Below are 25356 nucleotides of genomic sequence, written 5' to 3' on the forward strand. Positions count from 1 at the left end.
GTCAATGAAATGGATTTGTAACTCAGTGGTCTACGTTTATTTTCTTTCGTATGCACGGCAGTCGTCTGTACAGCTTTCCACTCTTCTCCCTCACCATAAATACTAGAATACTCCTCATGACGTCGTAAGAGAAGTAATTAAGGCACTGTATCGTTGATGCACAAGATGCACTCCTACATTGTTAGCCCACTCAAGAAAGACATTGCCTCTTGAGATATAATGCACCTGCTACGACTATGATAGGGTCATGACAACATAGTGAAACATGTCTAGTGACGCTGTGATATCTTTGTTACTTCCTGGACTGACAAAGAATTATCTTGCAAGTTTCACTTGATATATCTCTGGTACACTAACCAAAGATTCTTCAGGAATTCCACTTTGGTGTGTCATCGACTTACCAAATACATGTTTACAGAGAGGGGAGAGTGCTTTCGCGCAGCAACTACAACTAATCTCGTTGTCTACATTGCGAATTATCTGTGCCTGCCATCACAAGATCAATGAGGTGGCGATGAACGTTCCAGTTGGTCGCTTGCTCCATTAAAATGTCGATGCACTGTAAAGAGTAAGAGGTAGTAGCTGTCAGTTACAAACAGGCGCGAGAGCAACATTTTACCTCCTCTGTGACAGAGCTACAAACAGCTATATCGAACTCACAACGACATCTTTAGAAACTTTGTCATCATAAGATGTCTCGCTATGTCCAGTAACCAGTAGATTTAGAGGTGTTGTTGTTGTTGTGGTCTTCAGTCCAGAGACTGGTTTGATGCACCTCTCCAAGCCACTCTACCCTGTGCAAGCTTCTTCGTTTCCAAGTAACTACTGCACCCTACATCATTCTGAATCTGCTTGGTGTATTCATCTCTTGGCCTTCCCCTACGATTTTTACCCTCCACACTACCCTCCAATACTAAATTGGTGATCCCTTGATGCCTCAGAACATGTCCTACCAACCGATGTCTTCTTCTCGACAAGTTGTGCCACAAATTTCTCTTCTCCCCAATTCTATTCAGCATCTCGTCATTACTTACATTCTTCTGTAGCACCACATGTCGAAAGCTTCTATTCTCTTCCTGTCTAAACTGTTTATCGTCCACGTTTGACATCCATACATGGCTACACTCCATACAAATACTTTGAGAAAAGACTTCCTGACACTTAAATCTATACTCGATGTTAACAAATTTCTCTTCTTCAGAAACGCTTTCCTTGCCATTCCCAGTCTACATTTTATATCCTCTCTACTTCGACCATCATCAGTTATTTTGCTCCCCAAATAACAAAACTCATCTTCTACTTTAAGTGTCTCATTTCCTAATCTAATTCCCTCAGCATCACCTGATTTAGGTAGACTACATTCCATTATCCTTGTTTTGCTTTTGTTGATGTTCATCTTATATCCTCCTTTCACGACACTGTCCATTCCGTTCAACTGCTCTTCAAAGTCCTTTGCTGTCTTTGACGGAATTACAATGTCATCGGCGAATCTCAAAGTTTTTATTTCTTCTCCATGGATTTTAATACCTACTCCGAATTTTTCTTTTGTTTCCTTTATTGCTTGCTCAATATACACATTGAATAACATCGGGGAGAGGCTAGAACCCTGTCTCACTCCGTTCCCAACCACTGCTTCCCTTTCATGCCTCTCGACTCTTATAACTGCCATGTGGTTTCCGTACAAATTTTAAATAGCCTCTCGCTACCTGTATTTGACCCCTGCCACCTTCAGAATTTGAAAGAAAGTTTTCTAGTCAAGATCTAGAGTTAAAAAACATAAAATACTGTGGAACTGCTATTGAAAATACACAGATCTGTTAATGAAACTGTATCACTGAATACTCTGCTAACTGTGTTTCGTTCAGCAACTACTCTCATAGCCACATTGTCGTATTTATGTTGTAATCTGAGAAATCTATTTGAGCATGACAAAAGACTTCACATGTATTTCACATAGCCATTCCTTGCATGGTATTATGATGAGACACTAGTTGTATTAGTTTAGGGCATATTAATAGCGTATCCCGTTAGGTTATTGAACAAAATAGACACAAATATCAGAGAAATTGTCAACAACATACTCCGCTTCGTTATCGAAAACCGTCTGATGATGCGCAGGTAGTTCTTTGATCCCACGCATGTTGAGACTTGCAGATTCTGAGTTAAGCCACGTTTAAAGCGCAGTCGTCAATACAAGATAGACAAAAACGAACAAACTTTCTTGGTGGTTGATCGATAAGGGGCGAGAAAGGTAAACACTTGCGTGTGACAGATCAGAAGGCGAGCGGTAGGAATGTTTGCCAACCAAGCCCCTTGGTGCAATCTTCAAAAAATGGTTCAAAAGGCTCTGAGAACAATGGGACTTAACATCTGCGGTCATCAGTCCCCTAGAACTCAGAACTACTTAAACCTAACTAACCTAAGGACATCACACACATCCATGCCCGAGGCAGGATTCAAACCTACGACTGTAGCAGTCGCGCGGTTCCGGACTGAAGCGCCTAGAACCGTTCGGCCACAGCGGCCGGCTGCTATCTTCCAGGTCGCATTTGTTACTCTGCGACTGCAAGGGATTTCATTTGTTGGCAACAAATGTCAACTGCGGAGGACACATACCTGTGAAGCAGTTATTAACACAAAACACCTTCCTTGTATCACCAGACCTATATCAGTAACAATCAATAACAATACATTTTGTGGACGTATACAGCCCATCGTTTGAGATAATGTTTGCTATGGCTTACCCACTATTTTCTCCTCATGAAGTTACGATACGGTACTTCAAATCGACATCAGGCCGCACTGATTTAGGTTTACGGTGACCCTAAATCTGTTACGCCAAATGGCAGGATTATTCCTTTCAAAGGGCACAGACGACTTCCTTCCCCATCCTTCCCAGTTTGAGGTTCTGCTTCACATCTAATCTCGTTTTCGACAAGACTTTGTACCGTAATCCTCCTCCCTTTCTTTTAACCTCAGTATGACCTCAGAAGGCAAGTATCGCATGAAGGTTAATTTGTCGTCATATTTGCCAGTTATCGAATACTCTGTCATCGACCATAGTAGCAAATCGCAGAAATGTCCTTCATCAACACCTGTGTCTCTTCCTGAATGTGTGATTAACTTACATCGAAACGACAGTACTTGAAACGATACAACTCAACTTTCTCGATAGCACAACACTCCAAACAGGGCACAGGTGGTTCGAACTGCTTTCACCCTTTTATTAAACACAAACAGAACACAGAGTCAAATGTCCATTTTAGACTCCGTTTTCTAATGCATAAACGATTCTCTTCATAATGTAAAAAATGAAAAATATTGAAGTTGTCATGGCACGAGCTAACTACAAACTTGACCAAAATAAGACCATAGTAAAATACGCTTATAGCAACATGCTATACAAAATCGCCATAGAGTATGCTACAATATAGTATTATATCATACGCAACGCCGCATAATACTATACTCGTTAATTCGTGTGCAGAAAAGTTCGCTGGAGATCATAGGCTCTATGCACGATGCGTCGCGACCACTTGGGCGGGCGCCGGTCTGCATCAAGCGGCCGTTGGCTGATGGCGCTGAAATTGATCTTACCGTGACAGGCACCCATGAGCCCTTTCACAAAAATGTTTCCACAAGATTTTTTTTAATACTGGCTGGTTAGAAAATGAATGAAACTGTCTCTGACCTTCTATCAGACTGATGCTCTTGGCAGACAGATGGAATATGATTTAAAAAGGAAAGGAAAAGGATGGGTTTGATGTCACGGCTTTACATTCGCACTGCATTTCGTTGACTACTAGACCACGATTAGGTTATTCACAACAGCAGGTTAAGTGGAAGTCAACACTTCTTGTACCCTGTGCTGCATACCCCATTATGACAAAAACACGATGCTAACACATGTTAAAATCGGTGGTTGATTGGACTGCGGCTAACATGTAATGGGTAAGGAGTGGGTTCGATTCCCGCTCGGGGTTCCATTTCTTAACAACCACAAACATACTCTCTTCACCTCCAATAATGGCAAGTAAAGAATGCAGGAATGTGCCCTGGTTCCAAGTCAGCATTAAACATGTCCTTTCGCTGCTGACAGGAACAAAGTAGGATTAGTTTTGGCTGACAGAGGCGGAAATCGCTGCTTGCAGAAACTCTGTCTCTAGTAAGCTTTCTTAGACAAGTAATGTTACACTCCTGGAAATGGAAAAAAGAACACATTGACACCGGTGTGTCAGACCCACCATACTTGCTCCGGACACTGCGAGAGGGCTGTACAAGCAATGATCACACGCACGGCACAGCGGACACACCAGGAACCGCGGTGTTGGCCGTCGAATGGCGCTAGCTGCGCACCATTTGTGCACCGCCGCCGTCAGTGTCAGCCAGTTTGCCGTGGCATACGGAGCTCCATCGCAGTCTTTAACACTGGTAGCATGCCGCGACAGCGTGGACGTGAACCGTATGTGCAGTTGACGGACTTTGAGCGAGGGCGTATAGTGGGCATGCGGGAGGCCGGGTGGACGTACCGCCGAATTGCTCAACACGTGGGGCGTGAGGTCTCCACAGTACATCGATGTTGTCGCCAGTGGTCGGCGGAAGGTGCACGTGCCCGTCGACCTGGGACCGGACCGCAGCGACGCACGGATGCACGCCAAGACCGTAGGATCCTACGCAGTGCCGTAGGGGACCGCACCGCCACTTCCCAGCAAATTAGGGACACTGTTGCTCCTGGGGTATCGGCGAGGACCATTCGCAACCGTCTCCATGAAGCTGGGCTACGGTCCCGCACACCGTTAGGCCGTCTTCCGCTCACGCCCCAACATCGTGCAGCCCGCCTCCAGTGGTGTCGCGATAGGCGTGAATGGAGGGACGAATGGAGACGTGTCGTCTTCAGCGATGAGAGTCGCTTCTGCCTTGGTGCCAATGATGGTCGTATGCGTGTTTGGCGCCGTGCAGGTGAGCGCCACAATCAGGACTGCATACGACCGAGGCACACAGCGCCAACACCCGGCATCATGGTGTGGGGAGCGATCTCCTACACTGGCCGTACACCACTGGTGATCGTCGAGGGGACACTGAATAGTGCACGGTACATCCAAACCGTCATCGAACCCATCGTTCTACCATTCCTAGACCGGCAAGGGAACTTGCTGTTCCAACAGGACAATGCACGTCCGCATGTATCCCGTGCCACCCAACGTGCTCTAGAAGGTGTAAGTCAACTACCCTGGCCAGCAAGATCTCCGGATCTGTCCCCCATTGAGCATGTTTGGGACTGGATGAAGCGTCGTCTCACGCGGTCTGCACGTCCAGCACGAACGCTGGTCCAACTGAGGCGCCAGGTGGAAATGGCATGGCAAGCCGTTCCACAGGACTACATCCAGCATCTCTACGATCGTCTCCATGGAAGAATAGCAGCCTGCATTGCTGCGAAAGGTGGATATACACTGTACTAGTGCCGACATTGTGCATGCTCTGTTGCCTGTGTCTATGTGCCTGTGGTTCTGTCAGTGTGATCATGTGATGTATCTGACCCCAGGAATGTGTCAATAAAGTTTCCCCTTCCTGGGACAATGAATTCACGGTGTTCTTATTTCAATTTCCAGGAGTGTATTTTAGTTCACGAACCAGTTGTCATGTAAGATCATAGGATCTTCATTTCTTATTTTAAGTGGCCTTGAGATTTTGAATATATTGACACTAGACTGGGATTTGAGCTCCGATTCCAATTTTTCTCTTGATTTGAACTCTTCATGATAGTGTCCCGTCATTTCGTTGTTTCCTCACGATGCCAAACTTCTCCAGGTCGCTACGAACCGCGCGATCGTAGCTACTAGTGAAAGGGAATTTGATAGTTGACACCTCTTCATGTGTGGTCAACAACGACAATATGCATAGTGTTGGAGTCACAGGCAGCACAGAAACAGTAAATATTTCACGTCTATTCGTAGCTATAAAAAATAGCCAAAGGTACCGCGTTCGCATTATTGCCGGGCAAAAATCATTTTTTCGTCGTTTCAGGTTCCAGTATCACGCTATTGGTGAACGTATTTAATACCTGACATCTAATTTTGCTTAGTTAACAATTCATATAGTCACTGGTTTCTACTCTCCATCTATCACCACAAATTAATTTGATGGCATTTCACACTTGTGCGTTGCACTTTATTACATATCTTTGTTGGTTACTTCTCAGGGGCAATACAAGCTTCGTGGACTTGCCGGTGCAGTGCTAAACGTATCGTCATTTCTTTCCAGAATACTTATATTGGTGAACGCTTAGATATTTTACATCTCTTTATGCCTAGTCGAGTCTCAGTCAGCACGCAAGCCTTGTTTGGTTAACAGTGGGTTCAAATTCGGATCCCCAACACTTCGTCACGTCCTTTAATGTGTGTGGTAATACTTCTGCGGTGTTACTTATTTTAATGAAGTTTAATTTACAAGCGTTAAGGACTGTCTTATCTCCAGTAACTTGTTTTCTAATATTTGTTGTATGATTGTATTGGTTTTACATCTTGACTGACCGCCGTGAAGAGCAGTGTTCTCTGTAGTCTCTTGTGGTACCATTGCGTATAATCAAACGACTGTACTGCAGAGGGTTTCGAGGACCTGCGACACAGCTATGCTATGCTGTTTGCATACAGTCAGGTGCGGCCTACAAATTGGATTTCAGGGGTGGCCCGCTTCTTGTGCTATCGAATGTACATACACTGTCCGCACAGTCGAGCGCATATGACAGCACACATTCCACTGACTGATCTAGCGGAAACGGTAATATTTCATCTGCTACTTCTTTCTCATTCTGTGAAATTTCTTGGTCTCCTTACTGACGATATGTTAACTTCGGCAACTGTTGTAGATATTATGCAATATTTGCAACGTTTGTCGTTGCCATTGCTCTCCTTTGTATCAACACCACTAGCACTGTAGCACTGTTGTGAGTTACTCGTCGACTAAGCAGTTCAATTATGGTCCGTTGCCTTATGCTAGGCTCACCATTGGATTCTTCCAGTCTCGCCCCCCCCTCCCCCCTCCCTACCGTTGTCATTAGCAGCCAATACTTTGGTGGCATGGTAGGCAATATGTGGGGGCGTCGAATGCCATAAACATCATTGCATCATTGTCCTTTTGCAACCCCATACTCAAGAGATTCCACCAGCGCACGGGCTGTAATATCTCAGATTTCTTGACTGATCGTTCGGACGTTTTCCCGAGACAAATTTATCGCCGTTAGAGATTAACGTGGAGAACAGTTCCACTAGGACATTTCTCAATTGGAAAAGCGTTATCAAGACGACTATTGCCTGTATTTACGAAAAGACTTTCCTGTAGAAAATTATCACAGCAAATCTGGAAGTAAATATTTTTAGGCCTTATTCTTTACTTTTCTTTACTCTTATGTTACTCATTTCTTTGATTCCTCTATGTAATGGCATATTAGTTTGCTCTTTGCATGTGGAAGCCTTGTCGCGGAAGCGTATCATTTTGTCATATACACACAATACATAGGCTACAGTAAACATTTACAAAAACATTATTACATAAAACTAAGACCGGTACAGAATTATGTCATCCAGAAAAGGTACATACTGTTTGTGTAACTGAAAAACAGGATCATTTTACCATTGTAATTAGTACTCGTATATTTGATAGGGATTATTAACGGTAATTAAGTCTGGTAACTCGCTTAAAATTATCGTGTCTCTAAACGGCAAATATTGTATATAGCCTAATAAACAATCAAACGTTGTAAGAAATCTTCTGTAGCCCGGCGAAAGGCGGCAAAGCCACCATTGATTCTTCCTCTCCTCTGGCCTTGGCCACAGTCAGTTTCCATTAGAGTAGCAACGGCCATTTGTAGGCTCCAGGGAAATTCTCAAATTCCTCAAAGGGGTAGGGTAGATTGGCGCTCACTTAGCGACGACGGTCGTCGGGCAGCAGCACTGCTCCCCCTGTGCGCTCACCTGTTTCAGTACTCTGGGGAAGACTTCCAAATCACAGAAGGCCGATCGACTACTGCTCTGGCGTCCCTAGCCGCGATAACTACAAAGCTCTGACTCTGGTCTTACGAGTGCCACAGATAAATTACACAGGAAAGCGTCACACGTCAAACACTCGCTTTGCATTCAAGGGAAAGGTTTCATATCGCAGCCCATTCGTCTGGTACGGATTACTTTCAATTTAGAATGAGATTTTCACTCTGCAGCGGAGTGTGCGCTGATATGAAACTTCCTGGCAGATCAAAACTGTATGCCGGACCGAGACTCGAACTCGGGACCCTTGCCTTTCGCGGGCAGGGGCTTTACTGACGAGGTTCTGGCGGAAGTGAAGCTGTGAGGAAGGGGCGTGAGTCGTGCTTGGGTAGCTCAGATGGTAGAGCAATTGCCCGCGAAAGGCAAAGGTACCGAGTTCGAGCCTCGGTCCGGCACACAGTTTTCGTCCGCCAGGAAGTCGCTCTCAATTTAGTCGAAAGGCGCGTAGAATGAAAGTTGTGGAGGTAGTTAACCATGTTTCTGTATCGTATGAATAGTTGTGACGTGTGCATTTGCAGCGTATTGTGTGTGTGTGTGTGTGTGTGTGTGTGTGTGTGTGTGTGTGTGTGTGTCTGTTTGTTTTGTTTGTAGACCGGTGTGGACTGGAAGAATTGGGATTAGTGTAATTCAGTAGGGGCACTGTGTTTACCCCTTTCAGTTAGAACCAAACGAAGCCTCGACTTCAACGTCCCTTTCAGTCGGACGGATCACCGAGAATTATATACCTTCTTCACTTAATACTTCCGGGCTGATAGGCCATGGTCGAAGTATAAAACTCTGCCCTGACGTTTCGTCTCCGACTGCGGAATACATCCTCGGAGGTACAGTGGCGAAATGCGAAGAAAACTCGAGGAAGCGGTGATTATATAGGCAGTACAGAGGGCGCCACTGTCCATCACGTGGCGTCGGCTATGAGATTATCTCTGGTAAGGCCAACATTCTCGATTGTAAGTAATCGATCATCACGCTTTCGGTGCAACGCTGACATCCAAATTTTATCCAGTTTAACACCGACGCCACGTGATCGACAGTGGCGTCCTCTGTACTGCCTATATAATCAGCGCTTCCTCGAGTTTTCTTCGCAGTTCGCCGCTGTACCCCTGAGGATGTCTCCCGCAGTCGGAGACGAAACGTCAGTAGAGAGTTTTATACTTCGACAACGGCCTATCAGCCCGGAAGTTTTAAGTGAAGACAATGCCGGTCGTGAAAGCTTACATTGTATGATCATTATATACCTTCGTTGAACGAGACATTGCGAACAGTTTTCGGATTTATTCGCGAGATCTGGTGATCAGAAACTTTACGAAACCACTTCTGGTACCCTTGCCAGACAAATACAGGTGAGAAAAATTTCTTTCACCGCTAATACTAGAATCGACTCCCTCTGTAACGAGAGACAGAGTGCTAGCATGTATTGGCGAATTCGGTTTTGGAAGCCGATTAGATTCTTCTAGATTTCCCTAACTCACTCAGAACAATTAGCAGACCCTAAATCACTTCAAATATATACCCTAGATTGTTTCTTCAACAACCACTCACCTTTTACTTAAACTAAGCCAACGCTCACACTCGCTTTCGGAATGATTGGTATGGTACTGAAACCTAGAAAAAGAAAGATTTTACAGAATACTGCTTCTAAGCAGAGCGAAATCTTGATTCATTCAACTTCATGTTCGTGGTTGCTGGCGGCTGCAGAAACAGAATGAAGCAAACATAATGTCAATAGAATATAACGCTGGACAACGCAGATTTTGCTCTCAGTCCGACAATCCTAACTCAAATTATCGTGGTTTCTATGAATCGCTGCTGGTGAACAAGGGAATTGTTTCCTTATCAAAGGCTCAGACGAATCATCGTACAGTTGGGGTCTGCTAAACAAGTGCTCACAAAAATATAAAAAAAGTAATTAAAAAGTGTTTGTAATAGGGTTCAGCATTCGCAGCTACAGTATGTCGACATCCGGGAGACATCGTTAACTTATTGGACGCCGGAATTTGGCACGTATTTGGATGAGAATAACTGTGAACGAATTTTTGGAAGGAAATAGTGGCTACAGTCACATTCGAATGTGCATTCATATGCACACTTTTGCGACTTCGGAAATAAAGTATATGACCTTGCGTGTTCAACTGCTGTCGCAACTAATGGGCTTCCAGAACTGAGAATAAAAGAAAAAATACGTCGTTATTAGGCCAGATCCGTAAGATCTTTCGCTTAAATCCGGACGATTTTCAATTCGAATTTCCCACCATATCATAGTTCCGCCAGAGTTCAGGTTGGCGTTCTTGAAAGCCATAGGCATCTAGTAAACAGTCAGAACCTCAAAATGGCCGGGATGTTACTGACAAGTGCGGAGAACAACGGAAGAGCTGCGATTATCGAAAGTCTTCGCAGGGGGCATTCGCCCACCGAAATATTTCGAGTCTTCGGGTATCCGAGGTCAACTGTTTACGATATTGTGGCCAAGTATAATGCTTCGGAGAAGCCTGGGGAAGGTTCCGCTAGCCCGGCGAGGAAACTTCATTCGATGAAACACGTGTAACGACCTGCGGCAATCATCGAAAAGGCTCAGGCGCTGATATCGGAGGATCCGGGGCAATTTCTAAGGAAATTGGCGTCAGTATTGAATATCAGCGAGCGAACAATGCGTCGGGTGGCAGTAGAGGACCTCTTACGAGCCAATTAGTCCAAAACTGGCTCTCGGATAACGTTGACATGTTCTGGTCGAAGGAGGTCTGGCCCCCGAATAGCCTGGATTTGAACCCCCTCGACTACTGTTTGGAGCGTAGTTTAAAGAGTTACCAATAAGACGAGGCACCCTAATGTCGCACTTCTATCCATATCTATCGAAGTAGCATTCGCGAATATGGACAGCGCTGTTTTAAAGAGTGTGAGCGATCGCATCAGCACAAGCTTGGAGGTAGTCATTGCGGATGAAGAGGGTTACATCGAATAATGTTACTCTTGAAAAATACCACTACTTATATATAAGAGGATTTTCATTTTCATTTGTATTTTGTTTTAATAAATTTGCTTCAAGGAAAACGTTTCATTTGTGTGGATTTCAGCGCCGCTCCCTGCACTTATTAAACATAAGGTATACATTTGAAATCTGTACCCGTGGTAGACTCAAATACACAACCTCCGCATTCGTAGACAGTGGCGATGCCCCAATAGTCGTTAATAATTTGGTCTGATATACGAAAGAATCAGAACAGCGAATCTCTAGTCCAACCAAGCAAGTTCGTAGCAATGTGCTTAGCACTGTGTTGAGGTGTGTTCCTGGGGGAAACTGATGGACCAGTTCGTACAGTTAGGCCAAATGCAAGCTGAAACGCAAGGACTAACTTTTATAGTTCGTATAATTCTACTCCGAGGCGAAGGCGTGCAAAAGGATAGAGAACAAGGACGCACCAGGGAATATTGGACGGAAAGCGCTTCTTCCGCTGTCCTCTGAACAGCACTTAAAAGGCTGGTCGAGCAATAAAAGCACCAACAATAGATTTATACAACATTGTTTACCTCTGATATTAGAAACAACTGAGATTTAAACTAGAGAAGAAAAGAAAGCGAGGATCGGTGGAAGGAACTGACTCCAACCGATGTTCATTATGTGATTTCTGACTGCGTCACATAGTAACACACAGGAATTCGATGACATCATTCACAAACCAGTTAGAGTCTTTAGAGGGAAAAAGGACATACTACACAGTGTCTTATTTACAGCTCTTATTGTAGTGTTCTGCAGTCGGCAGGAAAGAACGAACGATCGAGTTTGAGCACACTTTATTATGACTAAAACGCCTTCTTGGCGTGCACTAATTTCCAAACGCAAGAACGACAAGAAGCACAACTATTCTTGCGGTGGCAAAAATCAGATAAGAGTACAAGACCGTGAAAAGAAAATAATAACCAAAATACTACTCTCCTCAATTTCAAAGATACAACTTTCTACTGTATGCTACGGCGAGTGTCTACAATGCTAGAGCCGGCGTCGGTATGTAGGTATTCGGCGGAGCTGTCCTAGCTGTAGGCTCTCTGTCACATGGCTTTTCACGAAGTAGTTCCATGTTTATGCGGAAAGTCTGTTGTTGTTTACTTCCACTGACAATGTTTCGATCAGAGCTCTTGAAGGGAGGTCGGCAGCCCACCTTCCTTGTCTGTTGTGCAGGCCTTCTAGCTGATAAGGAGCCGCTACGACACTTATATTCATGTCACCATCTGTGAAAAAGAATCGACATTTTATAATTAGTGAGTCAGTCAAGGGTAGCAACATTTTTACCGCACGATGACACTGAAGCCCCTGAAATCCGCTTTATTAGCACTGTGCAGCACAGGTTCCAAGTATTCCACATTCTAGTATGCATGGGGAGGACCAGTTGGTTGTCGACTGGAAAAGAATTATGGGTTTCTTGGAGAAACGTATGTCGGAGTAGGATTTACACTGGTTGCGACATACAGCAGACTTTTCAGAAGTTGCAGGTGCAACAGTCTGGGTGGTTGACTGATCTGGCCTTGTTACGTCAGCCAACACGGCCTTGACATGTTGGTACTGCGAACTGGCCAAAATAAGATGAAATTACATTCGTTATGTTTCCCAAAGGCGTGCACCCCTATTGTTGGCTTAGTAATGATGGCGTCCTCTTGGGTAAAATATTCCGGAAGTAAAATAGTCTTCCATTTGAATTTCCGTGTGGGGACTGCTCAGAAGAATATCGTCATAAGAAAAAAAACTGGTTTCCTACCGGTCGGAGCGTAGAATGTTAGATCTCTTTATCGGGTTGGTATGTTAGAGAATTTAAAAAGGACAATAGATAGGTTAAAATTATACTGGGGATAAGCGAAGTGCGATGGCAGGAAGAATAGGATTTCTGGTCAGGTGAATACAGGACCATCAACACGAAATCAAATTCGGTACTGCAGGAGGAGGTGTAATAGTGAATAACGAAATAGGGATCCGGGTAAGCTACTATGACCAGCACGCTGAACGCATTATCGTAGCCAAGACAGGCACAAAGCCAACAATCACGACAATGATTTAAGTTTAAATGCTTAGTAGCTCCGCAAATTAAGATATTGACACAACGTACGAAGAAGCTAAAATAAATTATTCAGATACATAAGGGAGACGAAAATTTAGGTACGACGAGGGACTGAAATTCGATAGTAGGAAAAGGAAGACATGGAAAAATAATGGAACATGGACTGAAAAAAAGAAATGAAAGGGGAAACCACCTGGCAGCACTTTGTACAGGGCGTAATTTAGTATTAGATAACGCTTGAATTTGGAATCATGGAAGAAGTCTGTATAAGTGGAAGAGACATAGAGACGCCGAAAGGTTCCAGATAGTTTATGAAATCGTACGACAGAGATTCTTAAACCAGATTTTTAACCACAAAATATTTGTAGTGAAATGTGTGGACTCTGACCATAATTTATTTGTTATTAACTGAAGATTAACACAGAGGATATTGTAATTAAAGATGTGGAATCTGGATGAACTGAAACGACGTGAGGTTGGGCTGAGAGTTTCAAAGGCAGCATTAGGCAAAGATTGACTGAAACAGGCGAATGGAATACGATAGAAGACAAATAGGTAACTTTGACAGCTGAAATATTGTAGGCAAAAGAGAATCAATAAGGCAAAAAGACAAGATGGAAACCCTTGACAAACATACGACATATTTAATCTAATTGACAAAAGGAGAAAGTATAAAAACGTAGCAAATTAAGGAGGCAACAGAATTACGGAAACGTAGAAGCATAAGGACATATGCAAGGTTGAAGAAGCATGAATTACTATGGGAAAGATACACTGGAAGGTTCCAGATAAAATAGAATTGTAGCCTACCTCTGATGTTATTCTGTCTGTATGTTGAGCAAGCCGGCCGTAAAAGAAATGAAAGAGGAATGTGGAAGAGGAACTGATGTTCACGCATGAGAAGCAAAATTTTTGAGAGTTGCCGTTCACATTGTATTTCTGTCAGAGACAGCAAAGAACTTAGAAGATCAGTCGAACGGAATTTATGGTGTCTTGAAAAAAAGTTGTAATATGAATCAATAAAACTAAAACAGCAGTACTGGAATATATTAGAGTTAAATCAGGCGATGCGAAGGATTTAAACTATGAAATAAGACACTAAAAGCCGTCGATGAGTTTTGCTATCTAGGCAGCAACGTAACTGATGATGGCAGAAGTATATTATAAAATGCAGACTGGCTATAGCAAGAAAGCGTTTCTGAAGAAGAGAAATTTCTTAATATCGCATATGGGTTTAAACGTTAGGAAGTCTTTTTCTGAAAGTATTTATAAGAAGTGTAGCCGTGTATGGAGCGGTCCGGTGTGTCCGTGCGGTTAAAGGCGCTTCAGTCTGGAACCGCGTGACCGCTACGGTCGCAGGTTTCTCATCCTGCCTCGGGCATGGATGTGTGTGATGTCCTTAGGTTAGTTAGGTTTAAGTAGTTCTAAGTCTAGGGGACTGATGACCACAGATGTTAAGTCCCATAGTGCTCAGAGCCATTTGAACCATTTGAACCGTGTATGGAAGTAAAATATGGACAATAAATAGGCTACACTAGAAGAGAATACAATCTTTAGAAATGTAGTGCTACAGAATAACTCTGAAGATTAGTTGGGCACTTCGAATCACAAACGAGGGGGTAGCGAATCGAAATCGGAAAAAAAGAAAATTTTTGGAAATTTGTGGTAAGGTCTTACGGGACCAAACTGCAGAGGTCATCGGTCCCTAAGCTTACACACTACTTAATCTAACTTAAACTAACTTACGCTAAGGACAGCACACACACCCATGCCCGAGGTAGAACTCGAACCTCCGACGGGGGGAGCCGCTCGAACCGTGACAAGACGCCCAAGACCACGCGACGAAAAAAAGAAATTTATGGCCAAAACTAATTGAGAAAGTTATCGATTGATAGGTACATCCTGAGGCATCAACGATTCGCCAGTTTGGTAATGGAGGGAAGTTTGACAGGAGACCGAGGCTTGAATACAGTAAGGAGGTTCAAATGCATGTCGTATGCTGTAGTTACCAGAGATAAAGCGACGTGCACAGGACAGATTAGTGTGGTACACTGCATCTAATATTATTCAGACTAAAGACCACAACAACGTATGACATTCAAAAATGAGTACGAAACAGACTGTGGCAAGTTTTAATGTGGTCCAAGGACTAAATGAAAAGAGAATAACGGAGTTGTTCGAGTAGATGAGCGGACATTAAGAACTGTGACTTGATTGTCTATGAATGCATTCGCATCAGTCAACTCCGCATTTTCTTGCAATCCGTAGCCTAAAAGGTAGATTATGGTAAGTGCTTAGTATATAAAAAAAAAATAGAGTTTCATTCCTCGTCACCACCGCGGTATATGGAGAAAAACATTCGTAGGAACAGTCTTTCACAGGATACTTACGATCATCTACCGGACAGCACAGTCAAACATTTAGCACCCTAGCTCGTCATAGAATCGATTAAGTCTCAGATTCGGTCCTTCGGCCGATATGTCCAACTCGCCATGGAGAGGAGCCGTCCGCATCAGTTCAGCCAGGCGCCAAACAGTTTAGTATTCACACTAATTAGTTGCTACTTCTTGCACTGTTAATGTCGCTCCTTGCCAAGATCAGTCAGCAAAATACAACACTGGCGTTCAGTATCATAGTACGAGACGTGCTATTATGTGCAGTATCGTGTGTGTGTGTGTGTGTGTGTGTGTGTGTGTGTGTGAACGCTCATTATTATATAAGCCCTTAAAGTGTAAGCTTCCACCGGATGTTCTTGAAAAAACATTCAACTGTGAATTTGTTGTAAAATTTCAAGCTTGTAGTTGGTAAATATTTAACCTTCCTTAATAAAAAAGTACTAAACAAACTTATTGTACTAAACAGTGATAGCGAAAAATGTCGCTATCTTACACTTTTTAATTTTTTTTTTTTTTTCAGCTGCCACAGATTGAAGCAAACGGCCATGAACTACAAGGGAGACGCTTTCGAGTTGAGAATGGAGAATCACTGGGTGAACGTGAAGAAGTGAGTAAATAATATTACTTTAATTGTATGCCTGAAATCATTTGGAGAATATTGACATGTACATACGACTGTACTCGCGCTGTTAGTAGTTCTTACATGAAGTAAAAGGTTATAATTGTGCTGCTGCTTTTAAATTTGAGCTCTTTCAGTACACTCATGACTGTTCGACCACGTTGGTTATCACTTTGTACGTACATGTTTTTGCTATGTCATGTTCCGTTTGAGTCCGCAGCTCGTGGTCGTGCGGTAGCGTTCTCGCTTCCCACGCCCGGGGTCCCGGGTTCGATTCCCGGCGGGGTCAGGGATTTTCTCTGCCTCGTGATGACTGGGTGTTGTGTGATGTCCTTAGGTTAGTTAGGTTTAAGTAGTTCTAAGTTCCAGGGGACTGATGACCATAGATGTTAACTCCCATAGTGCTCAGAGCCATTCGAACCATTTTTTGTTCCGTTTGACCTCATTCCGTACAGGTAACATTCCGTGGCGCGTCCAGAGACCTTTGGCCATTTAGTGTCTTTCCATTGTCTGTTGGAGACCTAAGGTGTTTACCTCCAGTACTATTCTACACAAATGAAATGTAGTTAAACAGTTTATTTTCTGAGCGCTGTCTCCGAAATTTCAGTGATGAGACTTCACCACTGTGTTGCCAGCAGCAGCGTGGGTATATGTCGCCTGCAGTTGCGAGCCGGCAGTGTGTCGCTGTCCACTCCGACACTGCCGTAATCTGTAACACAGCGCTACAAAACATTCACACCCACGCCGCTTGCATGGATATGGACATTTAAAAGCGACAGAGCTCTGCTCCATATAATGGTCGACAGCATTTAAATTGTTCTAAAGTTTTTACTAGCAGACAGAGAAATAGATATAGCAAAAACTGGTCTTGGTGCAGGAAAATTTAGACAGAATATACATTCTAGGGCTTCGATACCTGGACTCTATCTTGAGAGCTACTTATCTAAGAAATTCCATAGATGATATGTTCTCACTGACATCTTACATATGATGGAAGCGTTAATTTTAAGCTAGAGGCATCTGTTCTAAAGAAAAAAAAAAGACAGGAAATTGGGTAAACTGGATAGAAAATAAAAACCTGAAAGGGACATCTGGAGAAAAATAATAGGTGAAATGTAAAATAAAACAAAATACTTAATAATTCAGAGGTCATGACACAGCACATAGTATTACTTTTTGGACATCTCTTACAAGTAAACGAGAGCAGACTAACAAAGCAAACAAAAAATGACCTGTATATCCGTAAGAAATCAGTAGTGAAGTGTATCACAGAAATAAGGACAGAACTAGAAATAAACTGTACCAAAGATTGAAACTAATTTGATACCTCTTAAGGGCTAAATAGAAAGTCTAGAGAACAACTAAAAATAAGAAATCAATCACAACATGGAAGATAGAAAGAAAGAAAGAAAGAAAAACTGAAAGAAGACATTAACAGAGGAAGAAATGTAAGGAAGTCTGTAAAAAATAGGAATCAACTAAGAAAGGATAGGCATTTATGTTGCTGAGTGACTTACTTTGATCAATAAGAACGTAAAATCAGATTTCCTTTTCATGTTAATTATTTTACCCCACGAATGTTTTCCAGCACTTGACTGTACTTTTTTTTTTTTTTTGAAGTGGAACAGTTTCAGTTATTTAACTGGCACAGTCCGAGTAAGAGACAAACAGTAAACTTCTCCAGCTAATCATACATTTGTTTTTGGCTGTAGCATGAAGGTCTCGAATGCCGCTGACTCACGAGTCGCTCGTCATATAGAATCCTTCACAAAAGTTCTGGCCACATTATTCATTAGAAATTCTCTCAAAGTTTCGAATGAATATTTTACGTATTGCGGGTGTTGGGATGTGTTTGCACTCCAAGTTAAGAGCCGGCCGTTGTTGCCGAACGGTTCTAGGCGCTTCATTCCGGAACCGCGCTGCTGCTACGGTCGTAGGTTCGAATCCTGCCTCGGGCATGGATGTGACTGCTGTCCTTACGTTAGTTAGGTTTAAGTAGTTCTAAGTCTAGGGGACTGATGACCTCAGATGTTAAGTCCCATAGTGCTCAGAGCCATATGAACCATTTTTTCCAAGTTAAGAATAATCAAGAACTTTAACTTGCGTGTTTGCTGATCTGTGTGTATAAACACATTAAGTTGGTTAATTTTACTCCCGTGAATGTCTAAAATAAAGTAATTTTGGTTATAATTGTACTACATTCCCTCTTCTCAGCCTGAGATGTTTAACATGTTCACGCTGGCGTGTGCCACCATTGCCTCGCGCTCGACTCTGCCAATAATGCAACTAGCAGTACACTATAGTTCAATTCTTTTATCTCGGCGGCTCGCGCATGCCCGCCCAGACGCGGGAGATTGCTGCGTTGCCAGTTGGACACGACGGACGCGCCAAGAGAAGCAGCGCCATAGTAAAGCATAGTTCGCAAGCTTACGTTTAGGGGGGAGCGCGCAGTTCATTAAGTAAAGCCGCCACGGCCGCATTAACCCTTTCGCTGCTACAGAGACGTGCTCCCCGCATTCCGCGCTGTGGGCGATTTTGTCACTGCACTGCTCGCCTGTGCTGACACATGGTGTTCCGACTGCTTTGACACTCTTATCATTCGATTCCACAAAAACTATTTGGCCCAAAAATTAGATTTTTACACATCTCCTGCCATAAATGACTTCATTTTGTTTCGATGTTCAACGCAGTTATTATGCAGCATTAAATATAGTAAACCATTGCACGAAATTTTGAAGAGTTTGCAGAGGTAAAAGTCCATAGAGTATACTTTCCATATGGTCGATTTTAGTTGCCACAATGTTGAGAATGAAATGTGGACAAGATACCTAAATTTCATATAAAATTTACTGTATAACAATATCTCATTTAATTTAAGTACGACATAGGTGTCGTATGTAATATTGAGAAATATTCCGTCTTTCGCGACTGTAACAAAAGTTTTATTTACACCGGGCACGTTTGGTTTTATTTTTATAAGCACTTCAATCAATCAAAAGGAAGTAGACAAAATACATTAAACAAAACTGTGAACTTACAAAAACATTAGGACTTGAATATACCGTCTATCAGTGAAGTGCTCTGAGCTATGTCAAATGTAATTTTTGTGTGTGGCACACACAAACAGCATTTATTTGCTAAAACACTGATCAGCAGACACAAACGCTGAATATTGTGTTATCGCAGGACAAAACTACGAAAGGTGACTTGGCAATGGAGGAGACAAAATATGTCCATTGAAGATGCTTCAAAAGAGAGAAACGCGTCTGGTCTAAATAAGTCGCTTATTACAGTTGCAGAAGAGGAATATATTTCAATACCATTGGTAAAACTGCGACTGTGGAACAAAAACAAGAAAGAGAACATGAGTACCATTGTGTATGTGCCATACCTTTCATTGATTGAAGTGCTTTAAAATAAAGCCAAACGTGCCCGGTGTAAATAAAACTTTTATTACAGCCGCGAAAGACGGAATATTTCTCAATATTACATACGACACCTATGTCATACTTAAATTAAATGAGATATTGTTATACAGTAAATTTTATATAAAATTTAGGTACCTTGTCCACATTTCATTCTCAACATTGTGGCAACTAAAATCGACCATACGGAAAGTATACGCTATGGACTTTTACCTCTGCAAACTCTTCAAAATTTCGTGCAATGGTTTACTACATTTAATGCTGCACAATAACTGGGTTGAACATCGAAACAAAATTAAGTCATTTATGGGGGGAAGGTATCAGTCAAGAAGATGTGTAAAAATCTAATTTTTGGGCCAAATAGTTTTTGTGAAATCGAATGATAAATGTGTCAAAGCAGTGGGAACACCATGTGTCTGCACAGGCGAGCAGTGCAGTGATGACAAAATCGCGCACAGCGCGGAATGCGGGGAGCACGTGACTGCAGCAGCGAAAGGGTTAATGAAGAGACAAAGCACTAGAAATTTCAAAAAATTACATTCAAACGAATAAAATTCGTGAAGTAAGACACTTCGATATTGTTTTTAAATAAAGAAAATATTTAGCATCACACAAGGTTTGATCTCGTTTCCTTTCGCTTCCTAACCCAATGCCTTAACTGTTACGCTAACAGTTCATGCAAAATTCTGACAAACACTGTTGGTGTTGAATTACTCGCACTTCGTCGAAGTGCAATAGGAAAGAAACAATTACCGCTGTTCTTTATTGCGAAAAAGCGGTTCGTGAAATTGGTACAAACACCTTTCCTTGCTATCGCCTGAATTAGGAGTCTTATTGCTTGTTTGGTTTAATTAATTAATAGAATATGAAGCAACTGGTATAAAGAATGGTTTTTCCAAACTTTCTATAAAAGAAAGTCTGCTATCAAGACATTGCTTTTGTTCTATTACTTTATTTATGACTGAACGTTTCTAAAACTGAAGACACTCGTCCGTGCTCTGTTCTGCAGTCGAGATCTAGCAACATCGTTCTCTGTTCATTGGCTGACTGTATTTTGTGACGTCAGATGTGCAGAACGAACCTGAACTCGGCCGCCAACATAAATGACGCGCACTATAGTGTGTGTTGTACAGACCAACATCCAGAAGCAACGAACAGCTGTGAATACACGTCTGTGTCATCCTTCAACGAGAGAGCTTTTAAAAAATGTGTGAATTTCTCAGGGACCAAACTGCTGAGGTCATCGGTCCCTAGACTTACACACTATTTAAACTAATTTAAACTAACGACAACACACACACACCCATGCCCGAGGGAGGACTCGAACCTCCGGCAGGAGGGGCCGCGCAGTCCGTGACATGGCGCCTCAAATCGTGCGGCAACTCCACTCGGCAAGAGAGCTGTCTTCAAAGAGGAGGTATTACATAATTTGCTATCCATAAGGTGTAAAATTATTTTATGTGACCTCTCGTTGTTTTAAAAGAAAACACTTATGGCACTTTCAAAATAAAGAGTCAAAGTGTGGAAACAGTAGTGTAGGGGGATTTGAATACGACCACCACCTCACGGCCGAGCGGTTAAAGGCGCTACAGTCTGGAACCGCACGACCGCTACGGTCGCAGGTTCGAATCCTGCCTCGGGCATGGATGTGTGTCATGTCCTTAGGTTAGCTAGGTTTAAGTAGTTCTAAGTTCTAGGGGACTTATGACCACAGCAGTTGAGTCCCATAGTGCTCAGAGCCATTTGAACCATTTTTTGAACCACCTCACGGAGAGAAACAGGAAAACCAATACCTTCGGATGAAGGAAATCATGAATACGCGAGGCGACCCACAGCGAGAAACACAGTTCACAGCGCCAGCGTCAACGTGTTGAAGTTTTAATAATGGTAAAGAAAACTGTAGTTCACAGACAATTTGCTTTAGTTTTGTTCCAAACATTTCTGAGATCAGGGTTTGAGTTCCTATCCTTGTCATTAGATAGTGAGAACAACCTAACAAGGGGAGGCCGCCAATTGTGAAATTCAGATTCGATTCATACTGCGCATAAGAAAAGCTCATGGCCAGAGGTGTAATGTGGCAAAGCACCAAGATGCACTTCTCAGCCGTTGTCGAGAAGATTGACAGTTAAAAGAAACCGTTGCCGTGAAATACTCTCTACGATTAATAATTTTCTACATCATCGTGGCGCAGCGGTAAGCGCTCGGGTTCGTAATCCGAAGGTCGCCGGATCGAATCTCGCGCCATGCAACCATTTTTTTTTTTGTATTTGTTTTTTGTAATTCATATATATATATATATATATATATATATATATATATATATATATAAAATTCCCTGCAATCAGTTGCAACAATTATGCATATAATAAGTTGTTGAAAGTCGTTTGTCGTGCAAAAACTGGCGACTTCGAACATCATTATGTTTTCCGCAAACAAAGTTCTATTTCACAAATGGCTAAAAATGGCTCTGAGCACTATGGGACTCAACTGCTGAGGTCATTAGTCCCCTAGAACTTAGAACTAGTTAAACCTAACTAACCTAAGGACATCACAAACATCCATGCCCGAGGCAGGATTCGAACCTGCGACCGTAGCGGTCTTGCGGTTCCAGACTGCAGCGCCTTTAACCGCACGGCCACTTCGGCCGGCCTATTTCACAAATGTTATTAATTGTCTTCATAATGTTAACCACGTATAGTCAACGGAAGACGTAGAAACGGTATTCCGAAACGAATACGTGTAGTGTAAGTCAAACGTTCGAATTAGAATAGAGACCCCACGAACACAAAATTGCTGCGGCATGTATGAAATATAAACTCCGTTACTCGCTCGTTACACTTGAAGGACAGATGTTGAATGGGCCGAAACGAGCCGCCGCATAACAGCGTAGTTGCCTGCTAACTTCGAAAGTAGGTAGATGCGGTGCCTAGCGCAACTTATAACATCGTCGAAAATCAGTGCGGACGGGAGAGCTTTGGTACACCCTGTTAAAAAAAACGGAAAAATGGAAGCGGTACAATTGGAGAGCGATCCGCCTTCACCAACATGCGTAAGCAATTCATTAATAGTTTATATATATATTTGAATTACAAAAAACTAATAATAAAAAGAAACTGCATGGCGCGAGATTCGACCCGGCGACCTTCGGATTACGAACCCGAGCGCTTACCGCTGCGCCACGACGCTGTAGAAAATTATTAATCGTAGAGAGTATTTCACGGCAACGGTTGCTTTTAACTGTCGATTTTCTCGACAACGGCTGAGAAGTGCATCTTGGTGCTTTGCCACATTACACCTCTGGCCATGAGCTTTTCTTATGCGTAGTATGAATCGAATCTGAATTTCACAATTGGCGGCCTCCCCTTGTAAGATTGAATACGATAGTGATTGATTGCAAAAGAGCTATCCCAGCATTCGCCTTACACGATTTATGCAAATTTCCGAAAATCGCTCCAGAATGTTAATTTCGTGTCTTAAGCAGTCCGACAATTCACACTCTAACTCAGCTCGAGGATAATATAAGATAGACGAACAAATTTCATTCTACAATACCATAACACGTTCAACAGATTATCAGACAGGTGAATTTTAAAATCACAGAAAATACATACACGCAAAAAAGCAAACCACAGTAATATGAGCCAAGCTATAGGTGTAGGTGAAGGTGAAGGGATAAGCTCCTACATTTGATGACACAAACCTGTAAGTTAGAGGATAACAGCGTGGCAAAAAAAAAACATCGAATTAATGTCTGTGGGTGGACAAGCGAGGATCTGTAAATCGAGCGACGTCGTGGAAGTGAAACGAAGAGCGGCGTAAATGCATGTGATTCAGGCATCCATCCGCGAGACATGCAGCTGTTATGCCACTGTTTTTAAAATACTTTTTACTCCTCCACAGATTCAGCTGAGGAGCCAGCACCTTCTCAAACGGAGATTAAAACCACTGACACTGTTCTGTTCGTCATGTCTTAACATTCATTCGAGTACTAGCGCTGCTTTTCGCTCTTGTCCGTTGCTTTATCGAACAAGACTAAATTTAAGTGCATACAGTTCTGAGAGTACAACAAACTTCCTATTATCGTGCTTTCCTCTAAACGCCAACACGTTACAAATAAGGCTATTCGCACTACTATGATCCTGCACAGACGTTTGTTGACCACAACCGTGATTGAAATTCATTATGTGCTGGCATGGTTGCGTTTAATCGTTATCTGCGAGAACCGTTTCCTACATTTGTACTTCCATTAAGTCAATCTGCTACGATAAGGCTACCGAACAGTTTTTTTTTCAGGGTGACACATGCCCTAAACCCGTCTTGTAAATTCGTGATTCTTATTCTCTGGATCTGTGATGAGTACTCAGTACTTCCTGTAAGAAATCAGCTTCTATGTATGTTTTAAAAAATATTTGTTCTAGTGTTCTAGTTAACATCGGATTTGTGCTATAGCTAGCTATATTTATGTTTGGTTTAATGTGCAAGTATTGTGAGCTAATTAGATATCAACGTACCCGTGGAACAATGCACAAAATTTTTTTAATGATCTTTCATACTTTTAGGATGAATTGAATCGTTGCAGGTGGATGTGACAGCTTATGTTTTGTATATTTAACAGAGACTGGAAACAAAGCGTAACCACATAAGTAATACGCTGTAAAATATGTCTTTAATTGTTGGAATTTTTGCTTCATGTTTTGTCCTTAATGTAATTCCTTCGCCCTGTTTTCGTTTTGTATCTGCACTAAATCTACACTCCGCAGGCCACCTTGCGGTGTGTGACGGAGGGTACTTCGTGTACCTCTGTCGCTCTCCCCTTTTCCTGTTCCAGTTGCGGATGGTTCGCGGAAACGATTGCTGATAAGCCTTCGTGTGGGCTCGAATCTCTAACTTTATCTTCATGAGCCTTTCGCGAGATATACGCAGAAGGAATCAATATATATGTTGACTCTTCCAGGAAGTACGCGCTCGGGAGCTTTAACAGTAACCCACAGCGTGATGTTCTTCTTTAGAACTTCTCTGTCAGTCCTGTCTGGTACGGATACCATACTGACGAGCAATATTCAATTATTAGTCGAATAAGGGTTTTGTAAGCTCCCTCCTTTCTTGACGGACTACATTTTCTGAGGATTCTTCCAGTGAATCTCAGTCTGGCATCTGCCTCTCCTGCGATTAGTTTTATGTTCCACTGTAAACCACTCCATACGCATATTCCCAGATATTTTATGGAAGTAAATGCTTCTAGTGATTGTTCCGCAGTCGTGTAATCAAAAAGTAGTGAGACCTGCCATACAAAAGAGGCCAAAATTAGTGGTCTTTGAATTTGTGAATAACATAAAAGCCGACATTATGACTATGCAACCAGTATTTAGCAGCGTTTCACTTATTGGTAGGTAACTTACTGCGCAATATGTAGACTATCTAGAGAACCGTTGAATCACATTGACACAATTGAGCTTCAAGTAAATGAAATTATTTTAAAAGTAAAACAGTTCTGTGAAACCCTGGAGAGGAAGCTGCAGATCTAGCATACAATTAACCGAAATTTACGCAGACTGTTAAATAATATATCGTTATCACCCAGAACCCTGGATGTTGTCTGACGGTTCCGGCGTAAGTCTGGAGTTTCAGACAACGTTTGTCAATGTAGCCCTGCTTTCTTGAAACTGATGCTAAGGATCGCTGAACCTCTTTTTGAATTAATGATGCTGTCTCAACGTTGCTGAGATCGACATTCAATGCTGCTGCTTCCAGCTGTGTGAGTTCATAATTAATAGACATCACATGCCCTTCTATCTTTTCTCTTACTAGCCCTACCTGCCATACTAGCAATGCGAG

At 42.5% G+C, this 25356-nt stretch overlaps 1 protein-coding gene across 1 annotated transcript in view; it reads left to right on the forward strand.

Moving 5' to 3' along the window:
* Positions 1-25356, forward strand: part of LOC124555947 (GTPase-activating Rap/Ran-GAP domain-like protein 3) — a 694419-nt gene that overhangs the window by 409357 nt on the left and 259706 nt on the right. The window contains exon 3 of the mRNA XM_047129996.1: positions 15998-16084. Coding sequence (XP_046985952.1) covers positions 15998-16084 — 87 coding nt within the window. The remainder of the gene's footprint in view (positions 1-15997; positions 16085-25356) is intronic.

This window comes from Schistocerca americana, chromosome X (assembly GCF_021461395.2).
Source record: "Schistocerca americana isolate TAMUIC-IGC-003095 chromosome X, iqSchAmer2.1, whole genome shotgun sequence".
NCBI classification, from domain to species: Eukaryota; Metazoa; Arthropoda; class Insecta; order Orthoptera; family Acrididae; genus Schistocerca; species Schistocerca americana.